The sequence below is a fragment of the Arachis hypogaea genome, chromosome 18 (genome assembly GCF_003086295.3).
Source record: "Arachis hypogaea cultivar Tifrunner chromosome 18, arahy.Tifrunner.gnm2.J5K5, whole genome shotgun sequence".
NCBI classification, from domain to species: domain Eukaryota; kingdom Viridiplantae; phylum Streptophyta; class Magnoliopsida; order Fabales; family Fabaceae; genus Arachis; species Arachis hypogaea.
The window spans coordinates 103,003,366-103,016,257 of NC_092053.1; the positions used below are offsets into that span (position 1 = coordinate 103,003,366).

The following is a 12,892-nucleotide window of genomic DNA, read 5'->3' on the forward strand; positions in this document are numbered from 1 at the left end:
TAGTTGTTCATACATAACCAAATCAAAATCTCAAACAAACAACAAAAACTCAACAATAATTCAACATAAACTCATTCAAAATCAAACATTAATTAATGAAACCAACATTTACTTATCAAATTTATATTAAATTGTTATAAAATTACCAAATCCTACCTTCGTACAAAATTAAAATAGCAGAAGCTTTGGAAAAGCTTTTTTATTGGGCTGCTGAAGAAGAAAAATGTCAGAAATCATCTGTATTTTTTAGAACTCTAATTGGCCGAACTTAAAAAAAAAGGAAGCTACGTCACCGTCAACTTCTATCGAACAAAAGTGATACCAATACATAGAGAAAGAAGATACGAACACTTTTATCGGATTAAATTTTTTATTGGAGTTACGAATTGAAAAAAATCGAAACCGAAAGTTTTGGTGAAGGTCGCGTTTCTTCAAGGAAAGCTTTGGTCTCTCTCACCCACGGTCATTTCTCTTTTTTTTTTTTTTTTTTCCCTCAATGAACCGCTGATGATGATTATGACTAAGGGTGATAAACTGATAATAATTGGATTTGTTTGGTGACACATAGGGCCTTATGTGTTATTGGTTTTATATATATATTTACATGCATACTACACCACCTATTTTTTTTGTTACGTTCTTTGATTCCCTTAAAGGCTTTCGGCCAATGAGAAGAAAAACTATTGATAATAATAACAATAATAATCATAATAGTATTATAGTGATAATAATAATAATAACAATAATAATAATTAATTTAATTTTACTTATTAAAATAATTTTTAATAAATAGTTCAAACTAATTGAATCAATCATAATTAATTTAGACTTTAATAACCATAAAATTAATTTAATTATTTTTAGTAATTTAGTTTTTTAAAAATAAAAGCCTCCAATTAATAAAATAAATTATAACTTATTTATATTTATATTTTTAAAAATGTAGGTCGTTATATTCTACTCATCTTACAAAAATTTTCGCCCTCGAAAATTGATATAATAAAATAATTTCAAGTTCTACAAAAAGAAACTAGATTCATGAAAATAATACAAGCAACATCAAGAATGAACACTCGAAAAGATTTCAAGTGAATAGATAAGATCACAATTAGGCAAAAATATACATGAACGATAAGGTGTGGTTGAAAGAAGTAATCAAATCACATTTTAAGAAGGGAATCCCAAACAAAGAATTCTAATAAAAATAATGAAATAAGAGATGACACCAAGTCACATGACACGAATAGAGAGTATACGTCGAATCAACTCCAATCCATAAAACGTAACTTCTAACGTTTTCAAAATCCGTTATTCGCATCACCTATTAATTCTCACTACAACATTTTCAGGTTGAGGCAACATTTAAAAAGTGTTGCCTAAAGGCTGACAAAAAGTTGCTTTTGATCAATGGCAACACTTTTGGGCCTAAGGCAACGTTTTTGGTCGGCGTTGCATATGCAGCCGTTGCCTTAGATCAAGGCAACACTTTTTTGTTTCAAAAGCAACGTTTTTGAGAGCAACACTTGGTAAGTGTTGTCTTTGGTTGAAAAACAACAACACTTCAAAGGTGTGTTTGAGACAACACTTTTGCAGTGTTGTCTCCTCTCTCGTATTTTGGTCACTACTAAAAAATGTTGCCTATTTGCAATAAAATGCAACTCTTTTACATGTTGCTTATAAGTTGGAATTTGCAATCCTTTGAAGTGTTGTCTATTTGCAATAAAATGCAACTCTTTTACATGTTGCTTATAAGTTGGAATTTGCAATCCTTTGAAGTGTTGCCTATTAGTTCTGAATATGCAACCCTTTAAAATATTGCCTTTTCTTTTGGATATGCAACCTATACAAGTGTTGCTTTTTCTTTTGGATATGCAACCATACAAGTGTTGTCTAATATTCAACCTATACGCTCTTCCTGATGCCAACTCATATTCTTAGCGGTCTTTGAGCACATGAATAGCCTTTGAAGCCTGGGAATTAGGGGAAAGTGCCGTAATGTCTTTGCAGGAATGTTGTGAGCTTTCTTTGAAGATATGTCACCTTCAACTACCGCAGGCTCAATCCAACGAGAAGTTCCACATTCATGGCAACATGTTTCATTCTCGTGCTCTTTCCAATATAGCATGCAGTCATTTGGGCATGCATCAATCTTTTTATAATCAAGACCTAAATCTCTCACCATAGCCTTGGCTTTGTTGAAAGAAGAAGGGAGATTCAAGTTAAGAATAGCCTCTTTCAACAACTCCAGGAGGGAAGTGAACGAGGCATTGCTCCATCCATGTAGACACTTCAACAAGTATAGTCAGATGGTGAAAGATAACGTAGAAAATCCCTTGGCATTAGAAAGGAAGGAAACAGAACTTGAACAATGGAAGAATGGGAATAACTCTAGAAATGCCATTGAATCACAGAAAGGAAGAGCTATTTCACCTTATCGCGCCCAAATATGGAAACAGTAGTGCCACCATGAAATCAGAGACTTGTCAGAGACCAACACCAACAGATGATAAAACTTTTGAGGTTATCCAATGCATATATATTTTTTTTTAACTTGAAAAGTTGAATAACTTATACGTATGAAAAATTCAATTTTATTTTTGGGGTAAATTTTAGTATTTTTTATTCGAAGATTTCAATAACATGCATATGAAAAATTGAATATTTTCAGGGGAGGAGTTGCTCATTGGGTAAGCAAAGAAGGTCAAGGTTCCCTTCAGCATTGGATTCACCAATGGCAAAAATGAAAAATATTAATCAAAATATATTATGTAGTAGTTTTAGATTTTGTAAGACACTGTTGATATTACTGCACTTATTTAAGCTTTTTTTAAGAAAAAAAAGTAATAAATTAAATTTCTAATTAAATTACTATTAAAAGGAAACAAAGCATGTGATGATGCAAGTATTGGTCTTAGCAGTTCCAAGAATGGATACAACTAACCATCCTCACTAATTAAAATAGTTATGTTCTTAGTTACTTCTTTCACATTATGTACCACCACCGCCCCTTCATCCTTATTACAAGAGGTTAGTGTGATATACCCAAGTAATAGCTTCTTTTTCTCATTTTTTTTCATGCTGTAACTTTCATACCAATAACAAAGCTAACACATGACACAATCTTCTATTAATATGAACTTGCCACTCGTCATCCGGCCTGATTTTGACTCAACAAAATCATGGTCACCGGAAAGGAATTAAGATACAAAACCAGAGAATGAATAATTAAGATACTAATTAAGATAAGTTATTATTATTGGTTGTGTTATGCAATTCAATCTGAGGCTGCCTAGGGAATAAAGGAATCCCAAATGTGAAGCATGACCATAGTATGAACAGAAATAAATAACAAACTAACTTTCCCAGTAAAATATGAACCAACCTCAGGATGCATTCGGTATTGGGTCTTCAACATTTTAACTGGATAGCCAGCTTGCATCAATCTTTCAAATAAGCTTGTGCCATATCTTAGAGCATGAAACAGAAAACAGCACAAAAGTAGGGTATTAAGCAGAAGAATAGTTTTATTTAGTTAGAAGATATGCTTATCATCAAAAGAATTGTTTACCCATGATTCTTAGCAACATCTGAAATTACAGTTGCTGGAAGCTGTGCAGGATCACCAACCTTAAAACACAAATGCCAAAAATTAAAGTAGCAGTGGTGATAACGCTATACCAAATATGACCCCAACAGTGCTTAGTCCAGAATATTTAAACAAGTTCAATAACTGATGCACAACAACACATCCATTTTGCCAGGCCCTATATAAAATATCAGTAAATTCATATTACTAGAAATCTCATTTCTAAATATCATGCCAAGTCCTTTGGGTTAGGAGTTACAACAAATAAAGAACTTGCTTTCTTTAAAGATGCTGTCTCAATGTATCTATCTTGCTTGAAACTTGTATTACATATATAATCAGTTAGTTGAGTTATAACATGCAAACTGGGCATTTTAAGACATACTTGCAACTACATATTGTAAAATACAAACAGTCCAGGATCCTTTGACGACAGTGGGGTGGTGAACAATACCAGAAATACTTTTTTGCATTGATTGGCTAATGGCACAAGGGTCGCAGGTTCCACCTGTTAGTTATAATAATAATAATAATAATATAAACTCAGAAATAAAGATATAATCTTCTCATTTTATTTTCTGTTAGTTATAATAGAACTTTGTTTTTTGCAGTGGACTGAGGAATGAATGCAGAAGTAAAAGTAGAAATGAGACGATCTGATAAAAGCTGAAACTTATAACAGCCAGCTATATATTAGTTTCGCATATAATACTTTCCCTGTTTCCCAATTGCTAATCTCAAAATATCAGCACTACTTACCCTGTTTCCCAATTTCTACAGAGTACATAGAATGAAAATAAGCTAAAATTCAAAATCATAATAAAAGAACCAAAATAAAATGGTACTGCACAAAGCTATGTATGTAAAAATAAGTTTAAGTTTAACTAGAAGATTTAAAATACACATGCAGTTCCATTAAACCCACACAGTGACAGTAGAGTTACCTCAACACTAATACACACAGCAACAAGTTTCATATAACCAAAAATTAGGATTCAAAACACAAAAATAAAAAATAAAAACAGAGGTAAAATCATGAGTATCAGCGGTGATGAACCCTAGCAGAAGAATGCTGGCAAATTAGAAGAGATCATAGATGAACGGCAAGCAAAACCTAAAGACTTTATAGATCTGGTTACAGAATACACAAATATACACAAATATGAACGGCAAGCTTGAAACAGCAACATTATTACCAAAAACTCTATAATAACAACGTCAACGTTATTAAAATTAGGATTCAAAATGAAAAAGAAAAAGGAATAGGCAGAATCATAGGTACCCGATGATGAACAAGCGAGCAGAAATGATGGAAGCTCGAACTGCTAGCGAAGACGATCGAAGGTCAAACGATGGCGACGCGAGCAGAGAGGAACACAACTTCAGAAGTAACGATGAGGAAATGCAAGTCAGCGACGAACACGACGGCGATGCGAGCAGCGTCAAGCACAACGGTGATGCGAGCAGCGACAAGCACAACAGCGATGCGAGCAGCGATGAGCACGACAGCGCGCGAACAGCGACAAGCACGACGGCGATGCGAGCAGAGAGAAAATCGAACAAACAAGGGTAAATCGCGCAGAAGGGTTTGAAATGGTTGGGGTTAGGGTTTCTAATTGAAAATAAGGCTTGGAATTTTGTTTTGAACTCAGTAGGATTTGAATCAGTGCAGAGAATAGTCGTCGGTGGTTTATTGATGTCGTCACGGCTGCGCCACCACGCTGAGGAATTGTAGCTGCTGCTATGGCTAACAAGTGCAGCACCTCTCGCACAATGAGAAGAGATGTGGGTGGGTTTCGGGTTCTGATTTGGATTTGGGCTCTTATTGGTCCAGGTCCTTGGCCAAAAAAAAATCAATAAATAATATATAAATTATAAATATGTATTTTCTGCTAAGTTAAAAGAAGGAAAAAATATATTTTTGTTAAAATATTGGAGAGAATGTCAAAATTTTAGAGAAAAATTTTAGTTGAGTTTTGGCAACATTTATAATGAGAAGCTTATTAAAAATTGTAAGAACAACACTTATAAAGTGTAATATATAAATATCACAAATGTCGCTTGTTTAATTTACAAAAGCAACACTTTTTACTTGTACTTTAATTGATCAAAAAGGAACATTTATAGTGTGTTGTTAAGAAAGAGTTGCAACAGCTTTATTTTTATGTAACAAATATTAAATGTTGTCTTTAGTTAGTTTAGATAACACTTTTTGAGTGTTATTTGCAGGATATGTTGCAATAGCTAAAAAATATTGTAGTGTCTATTTTGCCTATGACAATCTGTTAGTGTTTCTATATATATAAATCATTAGTATTAAGTTGGCCAGACCTAATACTATGAGGAATGTAATGGTCGACTAACAACATTAATCAATAGACAGTCATGCATCTGAAACTCAAATTCTTGTCATTAGGACAAGTCCTACTGCATGACAGATACTCAGAGTATGCAGTAAAGCATAGTCAGTCCATTCTCAATGCTCTAACAGGAACGAACTGCTCTGATACCATAATGTAACACCCTAACTTTTAACACCTTATGATCGTACTAGAAGCCTAGGCGTTACTTACCTTTAAACCTTTTTTATTTTATACTATATTTATTTAATATTGAGCCTTTGTGAATACGAACCGAACTTTTATTTTAGAAAACGATGAGTCTGTACTTTAAATTATTTAATCACAAATATATATATATATATATATATATATATATATATATATATATATATATTCACATAGCATTAAATACATGGACTTATTTCAAGATTCTCAAAAAATAAATCCTACCCCTCTAAAAAATAAAAACAATAAACGACGAGGAAAAAATAAAATCTAACAACTCAACTCGTAAACATAATCTTCTATGCTCCTGTAGTTTCGCATTACACCTTCGCACCTATAGCTGAAAGGGGAAGGAAATAAGGAGTAAGAACTGGGGAGTTCTTAGTAGGGTCGGGGTAGTTAGTTAAGTCTGTTTTATTATTTGTTACGCAGGAACTCCACAACAGAATCCCAATCTTCAACAGATGACCAATAGCAACAAACTTCATAATACAAACAACTTTAACCAACCAGAGATACAAAGAAAATCACAAGTCAAAAAATACACACACACGCACAATCACAGAAAGTACATATACCACAAAGAAGTATGCACAAACAAGCAAGACAAACAATGCATATGATGCATACCTTTTCTACTGGTCGTGAGCTTACGTGTCAGTTACTTTGCCAGAACCCGACACACCCGATAGCTAACCCGGATCAGATATCGTCTCACTGAATATGCATCCACACTCTTGGGATATAGTGCCTGTCACACTCTTGAAATATAGTGCCTGCCACACTCATTAGATATAGTGTCCGCCGCCTTTCCTAGGTTAAAGTGTTCCCACACTTTGGGATATAGCGCTCGTCACGCTATTGGGATATAGTGTCCAACATAGTCATGGGATATAGTGCCCGACACACTTTACAACAGAGAGAAAACTTAAACATACTCATCACTAATCATCCGCATTCATACCTCATTTATCATATTCATTATTAACTCATAATCATTTAATCATCAATCACATTTCAATAACAATTCATCATTTGAGCCTCATACATCTCATACTCAGCCTTCTATACTTTCTCAGCTCATTCAATATCAACTTAACTCCAAAACTAAGAAAAATCACTTTTCAAATCGCTTCTAATAAATCAAACCAATTCCAATAGCAAAAATCATTTCTTTAATAATTCAAAATCAGTTAATATAATTCTTAAAGCTTTTGAAAATTCTATTTTTACTCCTAAAACAATCAAAACACTCCAATTAGTTGTTCATACATAACCGAATCAAAATATCAAGCAAACAACAATAACTCAACAATAATTTAACATAAACTTATTCAAAATCAAATAATAATTAATCAAATCAACATTTACTTATCAAATTCATATTAAATCATTATAAAATTATCAAACCCTACCTTCGTACGAATTAAAACAATGAAAATTCCGGAGAAACTTTTTGATCGAGCTGTTGATGAAAAAAAATATCAGAAATCGTCTGTATTTTCTAGAACTTCAATTGGCCGAACTCAAGGAGAAAGAAAACTATGTCACCGTCAACTTTTATCAAATAAAAGTAACACCAATACGTAGAGGAGGAAGATACGAACACTTTTATCGAATTAAATTTTTTATTAGAGTTACGAAATTAAAAAAACCGAAACCGAAGATTTTGGTGAAGGTCACGTTTCTTCAAGGAAAGCTTTGGTCTCTCTCACCCACGGTCATTTCTCTTTTTTTTTTTTTTCTTTTCCCTCAATGAAACCGCTGATGATGATTATGACTAAGAGTAATAATAATTGGATTTGTTTGGTGACACATGAAGGGTCTTATGTGTCATTGGTTTTATATATATATTTACATTCATACTAAGCCACCTTCCATTTTTTTTGTTACGTTCTTTGATTCCCTTAAAGGCTTTCGGCCAATAATAATAATAATAATAATAAAATTTAATTTTACTTATTAAAATAATTTTTAATAAATAATTTAAACTAATAAAATAAATCATAATTAATTTAAATTTTAATAATCATAAAATTAATTTAATTATTTTTAGTAATTTAATTTTTTTAAATATAAAAGACTCCAATTAATAAAATAAATTATAACTTATTTATATTTATATTTTAAAAAATGTGGATCGTTACAGATTTTTTCACAATCTCTTTCAAAAAACATTAAATAATCTCTGAAAATGAAAATTAGATCAAAACATCTTTTAAAATCATGAATGTTTAATTTTGAATACATCAAGGCCTCTTGAGCTATTATATTTTAATCTATTTGGTCCTAGAATCAATGCTAGTCTAAGCGGAATTGAAGAAGATATGCAGTTGTCATTGTTGATGACTATCCTAGATTTGTATGGGTTATTTTCTAAGGATGAGTTTGATAAACTTTATTTTATTATTTCAATTTGGGTTAAGAGTTATGCAGTTTATCGACTAACTTGCACAAATTTTGCGTAATTAGAGGTCTTTATGAATATTTTCCTGATTTGAATTTAATGTTTAAGGACATGCTTTTTAGCACTTTAAATCGTTAATTTTATTTCGCTTTTTCAATCCACTTGATGTTGTGATGAGTTTTCTTTGGATCATTCAGGTCTCAGTAACATTAGTGGTCTAAAGGATTGGAGAACGCATGGACAAAGAGGAAATTGCATGAAGGACAAGGAGGTTGTCTTCAACTACTGAAGAGCGTACGCAGCTCTGTTGTGTATGCACCAATCCCGCATGTGTAGCACTTTGGTATACATGCAACTCAGGCATATGCAGCACTCAAGTGTATTCAGCAGCTGCACCACATTTCGCACTTCCTGAAGCACGTGAACTCTTCAAGAGACACACACAAGACACACACTCATTTTACAACACTTAAAAGAATTTCTTAGGGCTTTTAGTTTTAAAATTATAGAGATATAAGCTTCAACTTCTCTTTAAAATTTAAGATTCATCGTTCTGAAGAAAAAAAGCATTTACTTGGTCCTCCACGATAGCAAACTTAGGGTGTTCATAATTTAGTTAATCCAAAAACCAAACCAATTTTTTAGTTAACTAAAAATATAATCTTGGTTAATTAATCAAATTAATTTTACATGATAAAACCGGTTATTAACTGGTTAGTAAAATTTAAAATCGATTTTTAACCGGTTATTAAAACAGAAACCAATTTTTACACCAAAAAACTGGAATTTATACCAAAAAAATTAACTTTTATACCCAAAAACCTATTTTTATACAAAAATTAGTGTATGTTCCTGTATCTTGTACGCGATAATACATAAAATTATATAAAAAAAATATTAAAAAAATTAAATAAAATATATACAGTAATTATTATTATAAATATTTTACAAAGATATAATTAAAATCAAACTCTTAAATTTTTTAATATTAAAATATCAAAAATTTGAGTTTGTTGAGTGATCATTTCACTCATCCACTTAAACAACTATTAGAAGTTAGAATCTTGCCTTGTGTGTGTAGCAATCCATTGGCTAGCGGTAAAATCTTAATAAATGGAGTATCAATACGTAGTTAGACTTGGCAGAAGTACCCGAATATGCAGGTACCCGACCCGTCCATATCCGGTTTGGGAGGGTAATAACTTGACCCTAGTCGAGACAGATTTTGCTTAGGATAGGACATGGTTGGGTTTATAGTGTACCCGCCCCGGATATATACCTATAAACACTATTTAGAAATTAGAATTTGCCTCACATCACAGATTCAGTGATCATAGCTTCAATCCATACTCTATAGCCATGCAAGAGATATCCAGTCATCCTCACTCAGAGTCTTCTTCTTCTCGACTTCTTCGCAAAAAATCTCATAGCTCCCGTCATCATTGTTGCTGAGCCCATCGCCACCTACCTCTTCACAGCTCCCATCTTCCTTCACAGCTCATGTCGCCATCGCTGCTTATCCCGTTACCGTTGTTGTTGAGTCTGTCATCACCTTTCTCCTACCGAGTCCCTTTTCTCTAGGTAAATTTCTCTCCTTTATCTCTCCCTCTCATTGTGAGTTTGTTGAGTCTTCTTCTTCCACAGACTCATCACTTAGTCACCGTTACTATGAGCCCGGGCGTTGCCGTTGCAGTTTCATCTGAGTCTGTCACCGAATAAAATAGTTTTTCTTATTCAAGTTGGACCAGTTGAAAATAGGCATGCATGAGATCATTTTTGCATGTAATTTCTGAATTTTCTCATCCAAATTTGATCTATGTGGTTGAGTATTTTAGTATGGCGATCATCGTGGTTTTGTTGCAACACTAATGTGATAAAGTTGTGGTAATTTCATAACTAATGTAACACCTTAATTAGCCTAAGCTTTACCTCGCGTCGTAAAGCAAAGGTTAATCAGAGATTACGACAGTTCTAAGCTCATACATTATATATATATAGAAAGAATAATATAATCTAGAAGCCCGATGAAGGATATAGCTCAAAAACAGGATTTCAAAAGTGCAACACATACTAACATTGAATCAAATTCCCTTCCTGATCTGAGATGAAAAGGCAAGAAATTTGTTAGCTTTCTCGGCTTAACGACTCTTCGGCAAGCTTCTAACTTAGAGCATAAGAAACAGATGAGATATATCAAAATATAATAGTATAATATCATAGGGATCTAGCTACGGGTCGCAGAGTTTAAGCCGGCTAGCCATATACAAACATACAGAACCAGACAGTAAAAACAGCTTGTACATGTTTTGTTCTCTCAATACATGCCTCTAGGCAAAACAAAATACAAAAGTGATATATATATATAAACAAAATAAAACAAAAAGACTCCAAAAGGTATTCCTATTCCTCCGCTTCTGTCTCCATCAGAGCAACTCACCGAGATGGGTTGCGATCTGCATCTGAAAAGCACAACAGAAATATGGTATGAGAACCGGAGATTCTCAGTATGGTAACAGTGCCTAGTGATGTAGGATATAACACCCTGGGACGCCAAAGGAAATCCTAAGCTCCATATCCATCACAAGATTCAATCTTAAAGCATACTAAAACAGATAAGCATAGTTATATAAACCTTAACATAAATAAACCGGGTAATCTATCTTAAGGAATTTCTATTCTAACTAACACCGCTGTCCCACAGCCTTCATCAGCCGATCCTTCCTGCGATCCCATCGGCACCGCCTACTTACACTCCTCAGCACCAGACAAATACAAATAATACAAGCAAGGAAAACACAAGTAATATTCAAATATATAACAAGAAATTCAAGAAGCAAGTAGGCATATTATACAATTAGGCAGGCTCAAGTAATCAAAGCAAACAAGCACATAGGAAATGCATATGATGAATGTCTATCCTATTGGCTTGTGATATCACTTGTCGGTCTATAAATGCCAATCCAACACATCCTTTCGGATGTCGCCTTTCTGCCACTTTCGAGGATATAGCGCCTGGCCCGCTCTTGTTTCGAGGATATAGTGCTTGGCCCACTCTTGCGGTAGAAAAGGAAAACAATAATTACACATAACTCATCACAATTCATTCCAAGGATATAGTGCCTGGCCCACTCTCTTTCAAACACTATCGTTCTGAGGATATAGTGCCTGGCACACTTTTCACGTCCAACAAGTCCATCCACCTCAAATCATTACCAGTTGTCACCATTTCTCATCTCAATTCGCTTTCAATTATCAATTCTCAACATTCCAAGGATATAGTACCTGGGACACTCTCAACATTCGTATTTCTAAAATTCATCATAAGCCATTCCACTCTGGACTCATTTAGTCCCTCAGTTTCTCAATTTACATACCAATCTACCTCCACAAGCCATCAAACCATCCTCATTACACCCGAAACCTAAACCTCCGTCTTCTAATTCTTCATAATAATCATCAACTAAAACCCTTAGATTATCTCTCATATGCCCATACTCAAAATTAAGTCCTCAAGCCATAAAATGGTGTTATAGAAGCTTACAACCTTGTTGGGAAGCGGAGATAGTTGAAAACAAAGTTAAAATTTGAGAATCAGGACATGTGCGGCCGCACAGGGGTGTGCGTGCGCATGTCTAGGAAGATTTTAAAAGTATGCGTACGCACAGGGGTGTGCGTACGCATAGGTACTAAAATTTATATGGTCTGTTTACTCGCACAGGGTGTGCTAGCACCCCAACAGACGACCCTTCCCGACTTGTGCGTGCACACAGGGCTGTGTGTCCGCACAGGTCGCAATTCTTTGTTAATGTGTACGCGCACAAGCCGTGCTAACGCTGCAAGAAGAATGCATTTTCCTACCTGTGCGTACACACAGATCTGTGCGTCCGCATAGATCAAGATTTTCGCAGGGTTGTGCGTTCGCACAAAGCTGTTCGTGCGCACATATCAAAAATTCTAAAATTCTGCAACTTTGCAGAATTTCAGATTTTCAACACCAACTTTGAATGATCATAACTCCCTCTAAAAGATTCCAAATTTTACAAACTCTAAATCAAATTAAAGGGTTTTCAATAAGCTTTACTTTCAAACAAATCCCAATCAATTTTGAAAATTGAGGCAAAAGTTATGATCAAACGAAGTTCACCAAAAACCTACTGTTTACAAAAGTCCCAAAACCTCAACATTACCAACATTTCCCACCAAACCAAACCAAAACCACTTCAAGTTCTACTTTCTATCATAACCTACCTTTTTTTATCATATTATACCACTTCCAACCACCAAAACTCAATCATATGATACCCAAAATCAATCCTCCACCAACACTTTCTT

At 33.9% G+C, this 12,892-nt stretch overlaps 1 protein-coding gene across 1 annotated transcript; it reads right to left on the reverse strand.

Moving 5' to 3' along the window:
- Positions 1-1,137: 1,137 nt before the first annotated feature.
- LOC140181713 (uncharacterized) lies at positions 1,138-4,907 on the reverse strand. The gene is made up of 5 exons (XM_072226013.1): positions 4,869-4,907; positions 4,041-4,094; positions 3,569-3,627; positions 3,383-3,467; positions 1,138-2,287 (listed from the first exon to the last, which is right to left on the reverse strand). Exons 4-5 carry the CDS (start codon positions 3,437-3,439, stop codon positions 1,898-1,900), a joined length of 447 nt encoding a protein of 148 aa, XP_072082114.1. The 5' UTR covers positions 3,440-3,467; positions 3,569-3,627; positions 4,041-4,094; positions 4,869-4,907; the 3' UTR covers positions 1,138-1,897.
- Between the last annotated feature and the right edge of the window lie 7,985 nt (positions 4,908-12,892).